Source organism: Meleagris gallopavo, chromosome 3 (genome assembly GCF_905368555.1).
Source record: "Meleagris gallopavo chromosome 3, MGAL_WU_HG_1.1, whole genome shotgun sequence".
NCBI lineage: Eukaryota > Metazoa > Chordata > Aves > Galliformes > Phasianidae > Meleagris > Meleagris gallopavo.
In genome coordinates, this window is record NC_139406.1 from 22,953,747 (window position 1) to 22,975,335 (window position 21,589).

Below are 21,589 nucleotides of genomic sequence, written 5' to 3' on the forward strand. Positions count from 1 at the left end.
AAGAATTGTTTCATCCCCATAAACTAGGAGAAATTTTTCCCAAACTTTGTGTATCTTCTAGGTGCATTATGATTTTGGCTTGCGGAATATATTGTCAGTGCTACGCACATTAGGAGCAGCAAAAAGAGCAAATCCTACAGATACTGAGTCTACCATAGTTATGCGTGTGCTGAGAGACATGAACCTGTCTAAACTGGTAAGCTCTGAGAACCTGGTAAATTAAGCAGCCTGTACTTTGGAGCCACTTATTTTTGGGAAACACAGTTTAAATCTGTTCAGGTGTTCACAGGAATATTGCCTATGGCCTTTTACTCTGATCCTATCTTGGAAATGTTGCATTCCCTGTATGACTTGGCCTGTTCAGATTTTTTGTAATAAACATATTTCCACTGCTACCTACAGAAGTAGATTGCCAAATAGGAGTATATAAGAGCCTCTATGGAGGTTTTGGCCTAATGTTTTCTGCTTCTTCTATTTAATCATTATTTTAAAATAATGTTATTTGTACTAATGAGTGCCGTTTCATCTGATTTAAATTGTTAATGAAATCTCTTTTCAATAACTACTGATTATTGGAAGCATCATGATCTCATTCTATTGTGTTCTGCTAGTATGTCTACCACTTGGAGGGTTAACATAGGCAGTTCCTTACATTTTGAAATATTTCTTCAGCCAACAAGGGTTAAGGATTGTCTTCCAAGATGCTTGGAAAATAGGTTTTAATTTTTTTTTTTTTCTTTTGACTTTTACTAGATTGATGAAGATGAACCCTTATTCCTGAGTTTAATTGAAGATCTATTTCCTGATATCCACCTTGATAAAGAAAGCTATCCTGAACTGGAAGCTGCCATTGACAAACAGGTAATATTTCTGTCGATTTATACTTCTGTGGTGTTACTAGCATGATGACTTGTCTAAGAACATTACTGGTTTTGAATCTATCCAGCTAGTAATAGGAAGCTTTTCTGTAAATCTTTACCATTGGCATGTGTTGTGTGAAAAGGCAAAGAAGTTTGGCAGAAAATAAACCCCCTTGCTTTCCAGCTCATCCTCAGATATCAGAGGGGCAGCGTAGCTTAGATTCTGAGCAGTGTCCAATTCAGTGCTATAAATCTGATCTCATTCAATATATGAGCTATTGCTGTTAAGGATTCACAAATAATGCAGTGCCAATTATTCTAAATGTGCTCTCACAACCGCTCTTAAGGTATTTAGCCACACTGAATGAGAACTCTCCTGGCTAGATTAGTGATTAGTCCAGTTTGTTAAATCACTGGATTATAGATTCTTTTGGATTGGCAATGACAAATACACTGCCTGCAAAACATGTGAGATTAACCGAGATCACGAATAATACAGCTGACTGCAATTGTGCTAAATTATTGAATAACTCTATAGAGACCTCTAAGTTTCCCACAGAAGCACATGTAGCTGAGTGTGCAGATCTCATCCAGTAGAAATCCCTATCAGGGGGAAGAGAGAGGCCCAGCCTGTCAGCTGGTCCCAAAAATCAACTGCGGTCTGCTGACTTATCAGTGATGGTATCTTCCCCCGAAATCCTTCTATCTTAAGCTATTTTTATACTATTTTCTTACTTTGAGGTGGATCTTGAGTGACTCTAGTCAAGCATACTTGTTTTGCAAAATTCACTCAGAGAACCTGTTTTTGACCAAAGGGTGGAAAACTGCTAGCTTGGGGCTGGCTGAGAGAAATAAGATAATTGATCAGTTCCATCAATATCATCAAGTCCCCATCCTTGCAGGATGATCACATTTGGCTGCGGGACCTCCACTCTGCTTCACACTCCATGTTTTCCTTAGAGTTGGCATACCAGGCTCTCCTGGTATTTGCTAACAGCTAAGGTCACAGGTCACGCCACTTAGGGGACTATCATGGAATGGATTTCCCAGTGTGTTCCACCAGGGGTGTTTGTCTTCTCTCACTCAAGAGGTGGACATTTCAATAAGTCACTTCTAGTAAATATTTCTTGGCATGTAATTATTAGTCTTATTCTAACAGATGTCACTGAATTGTGATTGTGACAGATTGTGTTTTCTGTGTGAATCATTTGTGGTGATCAGTTTGGAAAACATGTCTGTGTATATTTGCCTTATGTGAATCTGAATTTAATAGTTGTATGAAGTTAAACAGAGAACATGAGCTTAAGGAAAATGGCATTTCTTCTATTTTGGTTTTCACTAGATCTTTTGAAACACTAATAGGATTAGCGTAAGAACATCAGTGGGATAGAGAAGGTTAATGAAGTATGAACACTTACACGATCAGCTTTATTAAACATTCCTCCAGAATTTGAAGAATTCCTCAGATAATCATGTAACAGTAAAGCAGAGAAATTAAAAAACTCAAAAAAAATCAAAACAAAACAAACCCAACCCAACTCTTAATAAAAGGTTACTGCTTTTTTTACTGATAATATTTTCTGAAATTGGAACGTATTTGGAACATATTTTAAACACAGAAATTATTTTTAAAATAAATTATAATTGTTATTTTGGGAATTTCAATTGTATAATATGATCGTGAGTTTTAAGAATTTTTTTGACTTGGTCAAAGACATATACAGTGGTCTGAATCCTTTAGAAATTGTTCCAATTTTTCTCTTACTCATTTCCAGCTAAGTCACTTTCACAAGTTATACTAATGTCTTTATAGGGAGATAACTTATTTAAGCTTGTAACTAGTAGAAAATGGGAAAACATCACATCTGTTCTCAGAAGAATCATGCGAAGATGATTCTCAAAGGTCTCTCTGTACACTGATAAATATCAAACAAATTTTTTTGTAGAAGAATTTTTGGGTGTTGTAGACACTTAAGTAACTTTATAATTAGAAATGTCAACAATAATTAAAAAAAAACCTTTCCGAGAGGTAAGTGAATGACGCTTCGTAGCTATGAAAGACATTGCTACTAAGAGTGTCTCTATAAATTTCCTGTCTTTTCTTAAAATGATAGAGTAACTCTTATAGAGCTAGAAAAAGAAAATACTTTATCAGAGCTTACTGTACTGAGTACAAATTTGAACACCAAATAACTTCTTTTTCCAAGTAGCTGTTATATATGCAAACACTTTACAGAATCTTCTTTGATGAAATATTTATAAAATATCAAGATATCCTGTGGACTAAAATAATGATGTTTTGTATTTCTGACACTATCTACAGGTGGAGGATGCTGGACTTGTTTGTCATCCTCCTTGGAAACTGAAAGTTATCCAACTTTTTGAAACTCAGAGAGTAAGACATGGATTGATGACTTTAGGGCCTAGCGGTTCAGGAAAAACTGCTTGTATCCACACTTTGATGAAAGCCATGACAGGTATGTGAGCATTTTTACTGTAAAATGTTATAATTTTGCTTTGTTTCTTTATAGAAAGCCTCAATTATATCACTGTGAGGATAAATTAATGGAAAAATTAATACTAAATAGTATTGTGGTGGTATCTTTTAAAAACACTTCACTGACATTCAAAGATCCAGTTTTGCATATATCAGAAGTTTTTATTCTAGTGACACTGAGAGCAGTGCTGTCTGGGTAGGCAGCTGGAACAAGTGGCTGAAGTGTCTCACAGATTCAGCTGAGGTAATGGTGAAAGCTTCTCATCATCATAAGTACTTAGCCCTTTTCCTTTTTGAACATAATTAACAAGACAGTGTCTTCATCTGCAGTATAAAATAACTGCTACTTCTATCAGTTTTTTCCAGCTACAAACTTTAGCAAATAAGTACACAGTTTCTTATAATGCCAAATACTTATTAAGCTATGAAAAGCTTTTGAATTTTTAAAAGTTCTCTGCCTACTGAATATAACTACCAAAACTAACTAGTGATGTGCTTGCCTAGATTGTGGACAGCCTCATCGTGAAATGAGAATGAATCCTAAAGCTATAACGGCACCGCAGATGTTTGGTCGTCTTGATGTAGCAACAAATGATTGGACAGATGGAATATTTTCCTCTCTCTGGAGAAAAACATTAAGAGCCAAGAAAGGTATGACAAAAAAGTGTAATTGTACTTAAAAATTCTCCATTCTAAATGCTTTATGTTCAAGCTGTGGAGAGCAAATACTGTTTCGCAGAATTTGCTGATCCTTTTCTTTGAAATGATAGGTGAAAGATCAAAATCTTCTCTCCCAGCAATGAAATGTGACAAAATTTTGATGCTGTCAGCATTTTCACTTGGTCTCAAACTGCCATAACAGAAGGGTGTGAATCTCCTTTGGTAGTGTCATATCTGGTAGCCCTTTTAGGCAATCAGTTTCTGCCTAGCATATATAAAATAATCTTGTCATATTCTTAGCCTGTTATTTTAATCAAAGAAAAGACCTTGATAACTTGTTGCTATACAGGTTCTTCTTTCTTATGTCTGAATATTAGTATGTGATGTTATCATTAGGCCTATATGACTAAAGTTGGAAATGAAAAGGAATAAAGAAAATTTAACATTGTTTATTCATTTTTCCAACAAAATTCGTATTCTTTGAGTACACAGATTCCTTACAGTAGGAAAAAAATTGGATTTAATTTTAATAGTTTTGTTTCAAATTTGGAAATGTAATGCCCTTGAGAATGCAGCATAGCATTAACTGTTGATTCGATTTTTTCCCTCAGCATGAAATATTAAGTTAGCATACTCTTGTGACTTTCTCAATAAGATTCACTATTTGCAATACTCTTGTAACGCATCTTTATGAAGTGAACTCCAAAACATCTCATGCTTGAGAAACCTGCACTGTAGTTATGAAAAACCTATAAATGCAATGGTATTTGGCTTAGAGGTGAGGAGGTTACTTAGCCTGAACCATCTTGGTTTGTGCCTAGCAATTCAGCACCTAGGCATAGGAAATAAGGACTCTGAAGGCAGATGAGATTGGGATGATCTCTGACTACAGAGCCATCTGGAAATGCCCAGCAGGGCTGGAAACCTAAGAGGTGGGGAGCTGGAATCCAACAGAGTTGCCAGGGCAAGAGTGTTGCCCAGTATTTAAGTCATGCAAGCAGGACCTAGACCCTCCTAGGAAACACATGCAGGTGCTGAGATACATTTCCAATACTAAATGGAAAGAGTTTGAGGAACTTCAAAGGGAACAGGGTCATGTTTATAAGCACAGGTATAAAAAAAAAAGAATCTTGATTGACCTCCATTAGATATGAAAGTAAGCGTGCTACTTAAGAGAGTGACTTTTCAAGTGTTTCTTTCATTTAATCTCAATAGCATGTTGGAAACAGATGAATGTTGGTTTAAAATAGGTCTGTTGTTTCTATCTTTATGTTGCTTTCTGTGAGTTGAAATAAATCCGATTTATTATTAAACTGAAGAATGAATCCATAAAACTGTTTCAGGCTATTACAGAGTGATGAATTATGCTTATGACACTTTATATACTGAGCAAAGGATAACTATTATGGTAAGGTGACAAAAATGAAGCACTTAATTGAAAGTGAGTAATGGGAATGGAAATTGTATTTAAAGATGAGATTGTAGCTGTGTTCATGAGTTCAGAATTAGTGCAAAATATATTTAAAGACAGAAGAAACTGATCCTTGAAAGAAACTGAAACTTCTTTCATAGGCATTTTTGTCAATCATTTTGGACTGCAGGTGACCACATCTGGATAGTTCTTGATGGTCCAGTTGATGCTATTTGGATTGAGAACCTTAATTCTGTCCTGGATGACAACAGGACTCTAACACTTGCAAATGGAGATCGCATACCTATGGCACCAAATTGTAAAATAGTCTTTGAACCTCACAATATTGATAATGCTTCTCCAGCAACAGTCTCCAGGAATGGGATGGTGTTTATGAGCTCATCAGTTCTCAACTGGAGCCCTATCCTTGAGGTACAGTAGCAAAGAATTATATTTGCTTATGTATGGAAAGTTTTATTTCTAACATTCAGCAGTTCACTGTTGTTACTTTAGGACTTAATTTTGTGCTTAGACATGAAACAGCTTTTATCCTGTATAAATTTATATCTGAGAATTTAAAATAGCAAAGTTTATGGTTGTTTGTATTAAAGATGGATTTTTTTTCAGAACATAGTCAACATACTACACTTTTAAAAACTTGGATGTTTCACATCTCAACAAATTTGTAATTCAAGGTATTTTATGCAGTTGAAGAGCAACTCCAGTGTCAAAATACCAACTTTGTAGCAGCTCCTGCTATAATTTCAGAGCAAGGAAAAATAGTCAATAGGCTAGTTCAGGAATCTACCAGTCCTGAAGAAAATAGGGGTTCTCTTGATATTTCATAAACTTGACTGCAGTTGGCATTTAGAACCATAAACAAAGTCAGTGCAGGATTTACAAATTTTGATTGATTTTTAAATGTGTATTCTTACCTGATAAATTGTCAATTTAACATTCCTAGAAGCAAAATTGTTAAAAAAAAAAAAAAAAAAAGCAAGCAGTGGTTATGCAGTTTCTGCAGTTTTGTGTGCAATGGTACTGTTAGGAAAACAGAACACGTTATAGATGTGTTTTAGAGGGAAGAACAGTATATAAAATATTCAAATTTCAATCTGATTTATAAAGGTTTTTTTCTTGTAGATGTTGTCTTCCACATGGCCAAAGCTCATAAAAAAAAAAATAAATCCTCATCTTGACTGACCACTAGTAATGACATCAATATAGTGAAAGACATGTTTAGAGACTTGAGCATAAATGTCTTGGTTAAGATGAAATACAAGAGTTGACAAGAGTCAACATAATGTTGCCCAGTAATATCCCTCAACAGAACTTTCAACATTAAACTCCAATTTTCTGAAATGGTGGAAACAATAGCAGTAAAGAAAAAAAAGTTTGCAGGTTACTTTTATTTTTATTATAAAGCCTTTATTGTCTTAGAAATTTACCCATAAACTAGGCTTCTCAGGATTAACCCTTTTTATTTCTTTAATTAAATTAAAATAAATATATATTTATCTTTTCTTTACTTTTTGTCATGTTTAGGCAGTCTTATTGATGATATTTTGTTGACATTATTGTGCTTTGATAAAACATGAAATGTTTCATGAATATCAGAAATTGAAACTTTCTTTCTTTTTTCTAAGACAAATTCCTGTTCTCATAAAGAGAGTTACTTAATTAGCTTCTTTTGAAAACCAAGTACTTCTCTTCTGTATAATCCTAAATTAACATTTCTTCATCCTGGTCTTTCAACTTTAATTTTAAGGTAGAAATAATGTAGTCTTCCTATTTAAAAAAATAGGACATAATTTACTCCCTGTTTGCAGATTCAAAACAACAAACTGAGAGTTCAGGGACTGAATTTTGCTGTTCTCATTTTTAAGAAGTTGTTTATCACTTTTAAAATGAGTTTCACAGTCTTGTTCCCTCTTTTATTTTCCAATTCAAGTATAGAATACCTGTGGAAAATTTTAAGGCTCATCGAGGCAATGTTACTTAACTAGTCAGAAACAAATACAGTTGGCTTTTGTATTAATTTTCAGACGTTTCAAGTTTTAGAGGTCCTACTTTACATTCTCAGATTTCTCATCTTTTAAACCCATAAAACTTCTTATGCACGTAAGTATTACTAGCTTTCTTTGACAGGTTCCTTGCTTATAACTTCCTGATTTGTCTGGTAATCAAGGAAAAGTTGATGTGCCCCAGGATATGGTCTCTGGTACTGCCTGGATCAGCTGTTCTTAACATATAGAAGGTTTCAGTGCAGACAGAAACTGAGAGAGGGAGTATCTGTCTGTTCAAGTCCTGACTTCAGGGAGCAGGAGATAGTGAAGCCCCTGGGGAAGGTGTGTCCTGAGCATGAGACTGATGAAGAAGTTTTGGGAAGAGTAGAGAAGACTTGATAATTCATTAAGGTCCATACCAAACTGTAACACAAACTCTAGCTAAAAACTGCAAATGGATATTATAGCTAGACAATTACAATCCATTTCACCTTGTGAAATTCAACCAGAAGCAGAAGAAAGAATCTCTGTATCTTTTTCTTGATTTTTTTTTTTCCCTTCTCAGATTAGTGATGCAATCAAATATTTTTTCCTAGTTATTTTAATATCTTATTTTTTTCTACCTGAGTAAAATACCTCTAGCTATCTGACCTAAAATTTTGGGGTATTCATTTTTTTTATTGCAACAACAACAAAAAAAAGACGGAAGAAACTGTTCTTTTGCTAGTAAAACTAAGGCAAGAGCAGATTTCTACAAAATTTTCACCATGATTTCAGAAATATATTTGCTTTACAATGCTCAAAGATTGGGAACAACAGGAAATATTCATTTTTTCTGCTTTCCAGCCTGTTTATGATCTCCACCATTCTCTCTGGTAGTGTCTAGGAGCTGTTCTCCTTTCTCTTCTTATGAAGTCATATGAATCTGGCTGTTAAGTTGTTGCAACACTTGAGAATCATCGATAATTTATTTAATATATATAATTTTTTACCAAGACCAGAATGTTTGCATTGTTATTGGAAAAAAAAAAAATAGTTTTTGGTAAGTTTTCTAATAATTTAACTGTTCCTGAATTTTTACCAAGGCAAACAAATGCAGTGAACACAAGTGCCTTATGTATATTACTGCAACACTGTGCTTTTTAATTGTTTTATTTTTTTAAATTAATATGGATATTTGGAAAAGTGTAAGTGAAAATTATGCATCTAGGACAGTGGTTCCCGTGAGATTCCAGTTTCTGTACTTACAACACTGCCTAAGGCCTATTGATGTTATGATTTCACAGCTCTGCCTCCTTACATTGGTATTCTCTCCCTGTTTATTTGCACACAACACTCATAGAACATTTCGGATTAAATTGAGCTGTAGATTCATCAGAAAATACAGCAAAAAAAAAAGAAAATTGGCATTATATTCTGCTTTATCAGACCTGTTTTACCTCATCATTTCAGAGTGGTACAGAAACTAAATGAAATTGTGTTGAAGTAAGTGTTGGACAAAGGAAGTTTCACTAATTCGATGTTTTATTTCAATGGCAGCAACAAACAACAGGAAACACAAAGCTGTTTCTTTCCTTTCTTTCCTTTCTTTCCTTTCTTTCCTTTCTTTCCTTTCTTTCCTTTCTTTCCTTTCTTTCCTTTCTTTCCTTTCTTTCCTTTCTTTCCTTTCTTTCCTTTCTTTTCTTTCTTTTCTTTCTTTCTTCTAAAGGATTTACTGATTTTTCCAACAGAATTAAGTGGAATTTTCTTTCTTTAGTTCCTATTTTTCAGATGCAGAAGGAAAACACAGTATTGGTTGAAGAACAGAAGAACTTTGAAAATTAATTTAAAAAAATAAGGGTAGCTCAAGAAAGCACTGTATATATTCAGATTTTCTGTCAAAATTTATGAATACCTAAATATAAATATGTAAGCAACTGCTGAAAGAGATCTAAAACATTTTACATTGGCACTCTTGTCTAATATACTTTAAAGCAGATTTTACAAATTGATTAAAGTCATCAACCTCTTCAAAAAACAATATTTTATCAGCTTTTGTGTCTTAATATCTTCTGAACAACTGGTCAAGTTCCAGTTACCTGTTTTAAAAAGTGCTGCTATTTAATCTTCAGCTCTTTATTTTCCACGTACCTGTTTCCAGAAAGCTTTTTCATGCATCTGCCTCTTTGTAATAAGTTATTTACTTTGGGCGTGAAAAATCGAGTTTCAGAAGTTAATGAAAATAGACGTGTGGAAGAGAATCACAAAAGTGCATAATAGTTGAGGTTGGAAAGGGTCACTGGAGACTATGTAGTTGAGCCTACTTCAAAAAAGGTCAGCTGAAGTGGGTTGCAAAGGATATCCAGCTGAGTTTTGAGAATCTCAATACACTGAGACTCCAGAAGTGCCCTTAGAAGTCTGTTCCAGTGTAACACCATAAGTGCACCAAAAAAGCTATGTTGAAATAGTATTTACTGTATTTCAATTTGTTCCAAAATTTAGTATGAATTTTGGAGAAGCACCTGCAAGTTTTTAAAAATGAATGTATTTTATACAGGAAATAAATTCATGGGAAATAAAAAAGAATTCTACCACCCAGAGAAAAGACTTCGGAGTAACTCTAAGAAGCAGGTTGTAACTTTAAGCTAAAGGCATTAAAGCACAGATACCATTCTGTGACCTTATAAAGCAGTTTTAATTATATTTTGTTTACCCACTTTAACATATATAGGGATGCACAATAAAAATACTACTAATAGTCAAGCACACAGCATAAGTTTATGGACACTCAGCAGACATCCTCCCTGAAAAATCCTGTTTCTCTGCAACTTCCAGATGTTTCTGAGGCACTCTCTATCACAGCTAAAAGCTAACATTGTGCAGAAAAAACTTCTGTTAAATGCATATTCTTTCTTTGCAGAGTTTAATCACAGCTGCTGTGATTTTAAAAAATAAATATTTGAAAGAATTATTTTTTTTGCTGCTTAAAACTGCTTTTTATGCTTCTGTATCCACATCCAGCAGGAATTATTTATTTCCATGTCCACCTTCTGCTTGCCAAACTCTGCCTGAAAGGCAGGGAATCTGAGCCCTCCAACAAGAGAAATCAACTTTCCCCAAGAGATATCAATTTCCCATGTTTGTAGGACTTTTTGAATTAGTAGAGATGACTTTATTCTCTTGCATTTGAAATAAAATTTATTTTCTTGCTATGCATACAGGGGTTTTTGAAAAGGCGTTCTTTCCAAGAAGCTGAAATTCTACGTGGGCTGTACTCTTCATCATTCCCAGACTTATATCGCTTTAGCATTCAGTCTCTGCAAAGCAAGACTGAGATGCTGGAAGCCTTTGTGATTATGCAGAGCATTAATATGATGCAGGGCCTTATCCCACCTAAGGTAAAGTAGTGCAGATTTTTTATGTTTTCTTAATCTAATGGAGAAAATTTTAAGTCATGGAGTTATATAAAAAGGAGATTTTTTTGGCATCTTGGAGTATTAATGAAGGTTCAGGTTGCTAGGAATATTTTCTCTTTCATTTTAAAGCAATAGTAAGGCTGTGCCTGCTTTTCACATTTGGATTTGGTTTTCACACAAAGCATGCATCAGCAGCTTTCCTTTGGGGTGTTTTTTTATTTTCTGAAGAAATGTTAGCGGATTATAAACTAGAATTTAAACAGATCAAACAGTGTAATGGGTCATTAAAAGGGATATTTGCTGGATCGTTTTCTCTATTTTGTAGTCCACTAGATAATTATTCAGTCTATTTGTTGATGAAGACATCATTAAATTTAAACATGACCGAAGGCTTCTAACCTGCTATTTCTAGTGATTATCAAGCAGAATTTTCAGGCTATTGAAAATAAAAAATTAACTTAATCCTTCAGGAGCAAGGTGCGGAACTGACTGCAAAATACTTGGAAAGGCTGTATATCTTCTCTCTTATGTGGAGCATAGGAGCATTACTAGAACTGGAAGACAGATGCAAAATGGAGCACTGGCTTCGAAACTGTGCAACAATAAAGCTTGATCTTCCCTACATTCCAGAAGGCAGTGAAGATACCATGTTTGATTATTATGTGGCATCTGATGGTTAGTTACCCACTTGAGTACTTTGGGGTAGAACTTAGAATTTCTTTTTTAAATTTTGTTTTTCAATTATTAATTTAGATATATTTTTTGTAGGTTACCTTCTCTTGTTTTTTGTTTTACAGTTGCACTTTATGTTAGTGATACTGTATAAAGCTTTTTTCTGTTCCCTTTGAGAAATCATAATGTGGAAACATTGCTACAGAAAGCTACATGGACTGCGTGAATGAATTATCAAATGAATAAATAGACAAGCTGGAAAATCGTGTTCTTGTCATAATTTTAGGAAACAACTGGAACAGTGGATCTCGTTGCTTCTCTCAGGGGTCTGAGAGTAGTGAGACAGATAATTTGTCTGTATTTATGGAGTGAGAATATTCTACTTAAGAGGAACTGACAGAGAGTCAAATTGATAGAAAATAAGTGAAAATGTCTAGTTTTTATGAACATTAACTTTATTTCTTTGCTATTAGGTAATTGGATGCACTGGAATACACGTGTTGAAGAGTATGTATATCCTAGTAGCAGCACGCCAGAGTATAACTCCATTCTTGTGCCAAATGTTGACAACGTGAGAATGGATTTCCTTATTGAAACCATTGCTAAACAGGGCAAGGTACATCATCTGCATTTCACATCTAAGTACTGCTAATAGTATGCATGATGGAGTTTTTGAATCAGGAGTGAAATAGGAAATTACTGAAAGGGAAAAACATCATTTTCGTGATAAAAAACCATAGTAGTGATTCTGGAGCTGTATTCATGTGAATATACTTGAATTCTATTATTCTCACTGCTCTCTGCCTTTTGTAGCTTCTCACTACCTGTCCCTCCCACCTCCCACCTTCCCTTGTATTCCAGAAATAATGAGAATTATTACATGGCAGTGTAGCCATGGTGGAGCAGAAGTGGTTCAGGAGAGAACACAGTATAGCATAGCACCAGGCTCTATTGGTAGGAACTCTGTCCAGATGGGTCAATGACAGAATTCATAGACATTTTTTTAAAGAATAAAACTCCTTCATTACTAAAACAGTGTCAAATAAGGAGGATATAGTAAATAAAACCAGTGATTGAAGTGTTTCAAATAATGAGACTCTAGACAGTACATCATTTTTTTTTTTAATCTCCTCCTTTGTTCTTTAAATTGTATTGAGTGACAAGACCATTTGCTGCAAAAGTTTAACAAGTGAGACCTGTAATGGCCTATGAAATGTTAACTATTTTGCTTCTACATGTTCTTTGTTGAGAAGATATGTGGAATTAGTGAGGTTTTGCCAAAATACACCGCTCTTGTGTGTTATCTTACTTCTGTCTTGTCTTCGTCTAGGCTGTTCTACTAATTGGTGAGCAAGGAACTGCAAAGACTGTTATCATCAAATGTTTTATGTCGAAATATAACCCTGAAAGCCACATGGTGAAGAGTTTGAATTTTTCTTCTGCAACTACCCCGTTAATTTTCCAGGTATAGTAGTCATTCATTTTCCAGTAATACGTTACTGGATTCAAAGATGAATAGATGTATTGAGAATTTGTTGGCAAGATACTTCTGAAAGTGATCTATTTAGCTGCAAAAGAGCACAGAAACAAAAAATTACCTACTTAAATGGACAAGGCACTTGATTTGAAAGACTTCTGTAAACCATGTCTCACAAGTTATTTAGCTATTCTTAGACTATTACATGCATATTATTTGCTTCACCATACTTAATGATTTTACGTCAGATGTATTGGTTCTCACTAATTGGGTAGAGCTGTCAGCGACTTTTCTTAGATTTCACTAAAATCCATGTGCGAAGTAAGTGCTACCCGCAACAATCTGTCAGAAAGTCTGTGCTGTCTGCAATTTGAAGTAAATTACGTTACTCATTAAAAAGTAACACATGCAGCACAGCTGCTCTAAACAGAACCTTGAATACTTAAATCCTGAATTGTACTGCCTGTCCAAATTTCTGCTGAGCTACTTAGATTTATTTCAAGATTCCTTAACCTACTATCCGCATATATATAATGAATGTTATGGTTCTGTCTGCCTAGCCTAAGCATTGTCTGTGCTGTAAGCAGAAGTGCTGTCCCTGAGCCTGAGGTGTCATCTGTAAGCTGGCTTCATGGTGAGAAGCTGAAAAAAATAGTGGTGGCAAGCATGCTTCTAAAAAAAAATAAAATTATTTCATTAAGTCTATTCAGTTTACGTGTATGAATATAATTATCACCTTATGATTTTATGTAGTATATTGATGTCTACTGGAAAGATCATCATGAATCGCTCCTGTCAGATCTGACAGATTATTAGTTTAATCTTGCAATATTAACAGATATTTAATTTGTTATACTCAGTATTACAGATGCTAGCTAGCAAGTGGTTGAACTGACAGAGGATAGATAAAATGAATATGTATCACAATAAACGATTCTTAAAATTCATTAGAAGTTTTATATTTTGCATTATTCAGTCAAATAAGTCAAAAAGTAGTGCTAAAAGCTTTGGTGGAGCTCATACTGCCCAATTAGTATTAACAAAACAGAATTTCAGAATTGGAAGCTTTGGCATGACATTTCAAACAGATGAGCATCACTGCCCATCTTCTACGCTTTTCCTCTCCACTTCTCCTCCTTTGCTTTCCCCTCCATCTCAAGATGAGTACTCCTCTCTTAAACCTCAAGTGGATGCAATGATTATTTAAGGTCCTCCTCAACTACATGGACTATAAAATAGTTCAGTAGAATACAAATGTAGATGAAGATATTGCATACACTTTATGATTCTCATTGGCATCACTGAAATTGAACCATTTCTCAGTGCATTTCACTGTTTGTATATACAAAATTAAGCCTCATGAATTCTCATTTCTTTGCGTTATAATTAACATGCTTGTTTGAGACTGTGTTAAAATACCATTCTAAAACCGAGAGGCTCAGCAAACTGACAAGTTTGAAACTGGAAAATAATTTGAGATGGCTTCAAAATTATGAAATTGAGGCATGGTTGTCTAAACTTAATATTTGGAATATTTTATACCAACCTAATGGTATAGCATGACATTTCAGATGTTCCAGTTGGATTACTGCTATTACCAATAGCACTTAGTGTTGTCTAAATTTTCCTTTGTAAAACTCTGTGTAACAAAAAACTTACCATATAATTACCTGTAATGTGGTTAAATGAGTGACTCATACGAAAAAGTGTGCTCTTTGTAATTTTTCTGATAATTGTTTTTTAACAGCGCACAATAGAAAGTTATGTGGACAAGCGCATGGGCACAACATATGGTCCGCCTGCAGGCAAAAAGATGACAGTCTTCATTGATGATGTGAATATGCCCGTAATAAATGAATGGGGAGATCAGGTTAGTTTTGTAAAAGAGAAAAGAAGATGATGCGAAAGGCTATTTTCTTCCTTTCTTTGTTTCACTGTAAAATGCCTTTTCAATCAGCCAATGGGAAGTAAACTAGGTACGTACACTTGATTTTTAAAGGGTATTTTTAAAGAACACTTGCAGCTCTATGTTTTCATAAACTAAATTAGAATAAATATACTGATTAAATAAGCAGTTAAAATAGAATGGAACAGTTCAGTTGGAAGGGACCTTCAAAGATCACTTAGACCAACTGCTTGATATCATCATGGCTCACTGAAAGTTAAAGCATATTACTGAGAGCATTATCCAAATACCTCTTGAGCACTGACAGACACCTCTCTAGGAAGCCTGTTTCAGCATTTGACCACCCTCTTGATTAAAAAAAATGTTTCTAGTGCACAGTCTGGACTTCTCTAGCAGTCCTGTGCCCTTCCCTTTCTGCCATCATTGACCAGGAGCAGAGCCTGGTATCTCCCTCTGCTTCCCCTCCTCAGGGAGCTGTAGGGAGCAGTGAGGTCACCTCTGAGCCTCCTCTCCTCCAGACTGGATAGCGTAATGTCCTCAGTGTCTCCTCACAGATGATGCCTTCAGCCTCATTACCAGCTCTGGTGTCCTCCTATGGGAACTTGAAAGGATCTTAACATCCTGTTTATATTGTGGTGGCCACAACTACACACGATATTCAATAGCCTTGTCAAGGCCACACCAACACTAAATACAGGGAGAATCATCTCTTCTGGCAGGCTGGTTTTGCTGTGGTTAATGCACACTGGAATGCAGCTTGCCCCTGCCAGGGGCCAGGGCACACTACTGCCTAATGCTGAGCTGCTGTCACCAGCACCTCCTGATCTCTTCCTGCTGAGCTGCTTTCCAGCCACTCATCTCCCATCTGTGACTGAATCTGGCATTACTCTGTCCCAAGTGTAAAACTTGTCATTTTCCATTATTGTAGTTCATGCTGTTACTAATCACCCAGTGTTCCAACCTGTCTAGGTCCCTCTGCAAGGCCTCTGGTTACTCCGGGGAATTAACAGCACCTCCCAGTTTAATATCATCAGCAAATTTGTTGAGGATGCACTCCAATTCTTCATCCAGGTCACTGATAAAAACTGGCCCTAGAACTGAGCCCTGGGGAAGCTCAATTAGACAGTCGGGTACTTCTTGAAACATGGCTGTATAATTTTAAAACTGTTTTTAATGGTATTCATTTATTGCTCACAAAATTGAAAATCTTCAGTTAGACAAAAAAACCTCTTGGCATACAAACCATGACTGTGTAAGTGATAATTAAAATATTGTGACAGATAAGAACTGTCTGCTTTTGAAAAAAACTGAAGTAATCATCTGCATTGATAAGGTACTTCTGAAATATACTGCATTGGAAACTAAATGTTGGAATTTCTAGAGAAACATATTCCCGTAGTAAACTCTCTATAGGATGAAGCAGGGGGCCTCATCTATGTCCGAAGAAAGGAATCTTGCATTGCTTTTTATGGAAGTAATCTAACGTTTGCAGCTTGAAAAACTGTATTTGCTGTTGTTGCACATGGAAGTTTCATCAAAATACTTGGTATCAGATGCAACATATAAAGATACATGAGGTTGAGCTTGTGAAAACTGGAAATTTTATGTTAAAAGGGAGAAGTATTGGAACTGCTTCCACTACTGTTGTGTTGGAAATCATGCAGTATTCCAGTGAGACTGAACTGAGATAAGAAGGATTAATTTTAAGTCAGGAATTCTTTTCTTCCACCAAGCTTATTCTTCATAGATGTTATCAGTGAAAAGTACAGTCTAAATATGCTTATTCATAGCAGTGCATTTTCTACAGAAACAAACAAACACAGAAGTGGGAGATTTAGTGAGAAAATAATGTTTATATTCTATATTGGGACATTCAAGCACAAAAGTATGTTTTCTATTCCATTTTCTTCTGTTCTGTTACATACTACCTGCTTATTTTACAGGTCACTAATGAGATAGTTAGGCAGCTCATGGAACAGAATGGACTGTATAATCTGGAAAAGCCTGGAGAATTTACCAACATTGTGGACATTCAGTTTTTGGCTGCCATGATCCATCCTGGGGGAGGTCGCAATGACATTCCACAGAGACTCAAGAGACAGTTTTCTGTGTTCAACTGTACTCTGCCTTCTAATTCTTCTATTGACAAAATTTTTGGTAAAGAAAAATCAGCTTTGTATCCATTTTTGAAAATATTAGTTGTTTTTTTCTTTATTCCTCTATGTATAAACATTATTATTAACACTAAAGCTTAATCCCTCTTACCAGCGCATTTTTCCTTCAGTAATCTCTCTGCACCTGCACCTTCATTATCCCTAAATTGTTAGACCTCCGAATCTATCTGTATGCCAGAGTTAAGAAGAAATGGCATGAAGGCTGCTCGTTGTTTTGGTGACAGTGATGGAGAATTGCAAAGGTGCTATTGGTGCTAAGAGCAAGGTGCTAATGACCAGGCTTTCACAAAAAGACAGGATCACAGTGGTCTCAGTGAAGTGATTCACTATACAAACGATTTGTAAGAGCTAAATGTCTGGCGTGTTTGTGGCACAAGATGCTGTAACACCAAGTGAATCAAGATTAGAGAAAGGAAAACTGAAAGCCTAATCAACAAGTTAAAATAGCTCTGAGGGGTTAAAAAAAAAAAAAAAAAGGAAGAAAAAAGGAACAGGTACACTTGAAAAGATCATAGCCCTTGATGTTGTGGTAGTGAATTTTAGAAAACCTGTCATTTGGCAATTTTCTTTTCCAAAGGTGTAATTGGAGAAGGGCACTATTGTAGTGAGAGAGGATTTTCAGAAGATGTAAAAGAAATATTATCCAAGCTAGTGCCGCTGACCCGCAGGCTGTGGCAGGTTACCAAGCTGAAAATGCTGCCCACACCCGCCAAGTTCCATTATGTCTTCAACCTTCGAGACCTCTCAAGAATTTGGCAGGGAATGCTGAACACTACATCAGAAGTGATCAATGAACCAAAGGTAAGTAAAGCACATCAGTAGTTTTGCCATAGTTAGTGCATAATTAGGTAGTGTATAATTAGATGGCATTAAAATTACATTAGAAAAAATCATTTTTGGTTGGAAAACATTTTTCATCTTTTTGGAGGGAATATTTTTGTCCAGCTTTTACAGTGCCACCTGAAATGAGAACTTCATTTCCTGACCATAAATTAAATTTTTTTGACAGAAGAGGCTTAGCTTTCGTCTGCTTGTATTGTTGCTGACTAATGCTTATTTAAAATGGCTAATGCTTATTTAAAAGCAGAGAACAAAGAAAATTATGGCAAACTCACTTTTATTTTAATTCATTGAAAAGTCATATATCTTCATTAAAAAAATAAGCGTTTCTCCTCTCCCCCACTAGTATCCTAAGGCTGGCAATCACTGCCTAATACTTGTGAAACAACTAACTGCTGGCTTTCAACTTAAAAACAAGAGGAAATAACAAGTCATAGTGATTCTTCTTTTTTTTCCATAGCTCACTTTTCCTTCAGAAAAATTAAATACTTTATGTATCATTTCTCCTTCAAGTATTTTAAGGAAAAGAAATTTAGATTTTTGAGGAGTGAAACATAAAATTCTGGAAAAGCAATGGTTATGGTAATCACAGAAAAAATGTTTTATATCTGGGCTATACTGTCAATTAATATTTAGTGTAATTTCCTAGTTGTTGAATAAGCAAGCTCCTGCCTCCTACTGTATCTACAATTTGATTGTTAGAATTGATTTTAATTTCCAAAATCAAAAATAAACAGCCCTAAGGTGATTTTACATGTAAATATTGTTCAAAATCTGATTATATGAATTTACGTATCAGTTCTGTGACTTGGCATAGTATGCATCAGGTATACAAAGCACTGTAGGCTCAAATGAGTTTTTCAAGAAGTACTTGGAGTCTTTTCTACTACTGCGTAGTCGTTGTGTAGGATTAAAACCAGTGCTGCTAGAATTAATAACCTGTTAGGTTTTCTTCTCCATCCTCTGGCCAAATAGAAGGATTTGAAAAGTATAGTGAATTTGGTGAAATAATAACATAACCTACACAATTTCCTCTGGTTTGGATTTGTTACTGGGAGTGACATCTGTGTTTCTGAGTTTGGCGTGAACGTCTTCATGCTATGATGCTATTATTTTCAAGCAACTTCCACTTAGACAGTAATCAGTTATTACAGAAATGGTTTATTGATGTATAAACCCTTGTTCCCATGTGTAGAGCATGTCTTAGGGCTATGGAAATAAAATCTTATATAGTTATATATGCTCTGGTTTGGAATATTAGATAAAGGCTTTTTGTACAGTTAACTGACTATAAAATTAAAATGTTATTGGGTTGATGGAGATGTCTAAGATCTCTCTGCTGATTAAAACCAAACGTACCACTATTTCTTTTCCTATTTTATTATGATTTAAAAATATTTAAAAAGCACATTTTTTCATCGACATAGTTTTATTGGCAAGCCTCACCTGATTGAAATCATGGAGATTTTTTTGTTTGTTTGCTTTCTAAAAAGGTACTGATAAAATTGTGGAAGCATGAATGTAAGAGTGTTATTGCTGATCGTTTCACAACCTTGGAAGATGTAAAGTGGTTTGACGCAGCTGTGGCAAAACTCATTGAGGAGGAATTTCAAGGAAAGACAACTTTGCTGAATCCTGAAATTGATGCGTTCTTTGTTGACTTCCTAAGGGATGTACCTCAAAGAACTGGTAAGGTGGTCTCTGATAGTCATTGTGGTAGCAGGAGTGGGGAAAAGGATAGGATTTAAAAATGGATAAGTAAGGTTATACTGTGAGTGTGGCTGTCTTGTCCAGTGACTTTGAAGATAGATATTACATTTATTACTGGATATTACCATTTGTTGGAAAATGCTTATGGGTTTTAAGTCCATATTTATATTCAGATAATCTGCATAGAAGGGTCTTGTTTCCATTTCCATCAAGGTGAGTAAAACTGGCAAATAACAAATATGAATTGTTTATTCTAAAATGGTGAAAGAAGTGTTGCATGATTTGAGTTGAGTTGCAATACTAGATAAAACATAGCACTGTAGCCAACACAGAGATCTGGTGTATGAATAGTAGCACTGAGCTTACCCAGTACTTTTTTAAAAATACGCAATATATTATTTTGTAATGAATTAGTATTATTTCAAAATCTCTGGAATACTAGTAAAAGCTCTTGGTTTATGCGTGTGGCTTATAACAATGTTCTTGTTTATTTTAAATAAAACTTTTGCAGCAGACCCAGCTAGCTAAATAACCCAGGAATACTTCTCAGTAGATTAAAAAAAAGAACAGAAAACAAATTTTGGGAGGATTTGGTGAAAATCATTATTAAACTGTTGGATGATTCAATTGTCTGTTCATGTCATTGTATTGATGGATAGTGGAAGCAGCAAAAGGTTGGCATAACTGGTTAAATGACACTTAAATCTCTTCTTGGATAATTGAAGTTGAAAGGAGTGACAAAAAGAGAGTAAAGGATAGAGAGAGAAGACTGAAATGTAAGTCAGAATACATACTGAGTGACTGAAGAGTGACTTTTAATGTGGAAATTTAAACTAGGAAGTATTACATTAATTTGAAAAATGAATGTGAAAAGAAGCACGTATTTCTCAGACTAGCGTTTGTTACTATTTAACTACATTTGCCCCAGTAATACTTCATCTGGAATGAAATTTCATGAAAATACAAAGTAGAAGGCCTCTGTTTGGAAAGGGTGTGTTTTGTCTTCAGTACGTTTGGCAGTCTTGAGAACCTCTTCCTGTTTTGACTCTACGAGATAAGCATAAAAACGGTTATTTTGTTTTAATTGTCCCTGTAATGGAATTTAGTATTGCTCATTATTGTGAAATATAACAGCAAGAACTGGGTTTCTGAGCTCTTAAATGCATAGAATATTCATCTAACATCAACTTTGAATAATGTGCTCAGACTGGAGATAAGTTGACATACATGCCCCGTATTTATTTGGTTTGTACTGCTGCAACATATTCATCCCTGAGAGATCTGAGATGAAGTAATTCAAACATCAACCTTCAGATCTTAGCTTCACAAAAGTCGTTAGAGATGCTAGAGTTCTACCAATCCTCAAGCTGTTCAAATGTGTTTTTTATCAATAAGCTTTGATTTTGCAATTTAGTAGTTAGAATTCTGAATCTTGGAGCTAGAGAAGAGTTTAAAACAATATATTTCCATTGCTGCCTCTGTAAATAATTTAAATGTCTGCCCTTTTTTAGGTCTGGTACTTGATCATGCTGTCTTTTGTCATTAATAATAAAACTGCAGGAACACGATTAAACTGGCATCATTCTCTTAAATGGTTCAAAAATGTAAAAACATCACTACTGTTTAACTCCTTGCTGTATTCCCTATTAGTTCCTTATCAATATCTGAGTAAGTTTTTTAAATGTCTCATTCAACTTTTAAGAAACTTATTTACATCTGGATTATTCAAATATTCAGATGCTGAAAAACTGTCTAGACATGCTCCTGTGTTTGAAGTGGCCCTAACTGAGCTAGTTATTTCACCAGATGGCCTCAGAAGTCACTTCCAATCTCAGCCATTCTGTGATCCTGTTTGCTGTAACAATTTTGACTAGTGAAAGGCTGGTCTCCTATAGGCATGATTGATGCTTATGAATGGAAATGTGAGATAACGCAATTTCCTCCTTTTCTCTGGACTGGGAAGTGTCGAAAGCACTATGTG

The 21,589-nt window shown here is 35.1% G+C and overlaps 1 protein-coding gene across 1 annotated transcript in view; it reads left to right on the forward strand.

Annotated features, from left to right (window-relative positions):
• The window catches only part of LOC100551100 (dynein axonemal heavy chain 5), a 73,754-nt gene that overhangs the window by 13,002 nt on the left and 39,163 nt on the right, over nucleotides 1–21,589 (forward strand). The window contains exons 15-27 of the mRNA XM_019613825.2: nucleotides 62–196; nucleotides 754–861; nucleotides 3,184–3,337; nucleotides 3,862–4,008; nucleotides 5,619–5,860; nucleotides 10,635–10,811; nucleotides 11,300–11,504; nucleotides 11,975–12,117; nucleotides 12,832–12,966; nucleotides 14,726–14,848; nucleotides 16,828–17,041; nucleotides 17,636–17,859; nucleotides 19,392–19,587. Coding sequence (XP_019469370.2) covers nucleotides 62–196; nucleotides 754–861; nucleotides 3,184–3,337; nucleotides 3,862–4,008; nucleotides 5,619–5,860; nucleotides 10,635–10,811; nucleotides 11,300–11,504; nucleotides 11,975–12,117; nucleotides 12,832–12,966; nucleotides 14,726–14,848; nucleotides 16,828–17,041; nucleotides 17,636–17,859; nucleotides 19,392–19,587 — 2,203 coding nt within the window. The remainder of the gene's footprint in view (nucleotides 1–61; nucleotides 197–753; nucleotides 862–3,183; nucleotides 3,338–3,861; nucleotides 4,009–5,618; nucleotides 5,861–10,634; nucleotides 10,812–11,299; nucleotides 11,505–11,974; nucleotides 12,118–12,831; nucleotides 12,967–14,725; nucleotides 14,849–16,827; nucleotides 17,042–17,635; nucleotides 17,860–19,391; nucleotides 19,588–21,589) is intronic.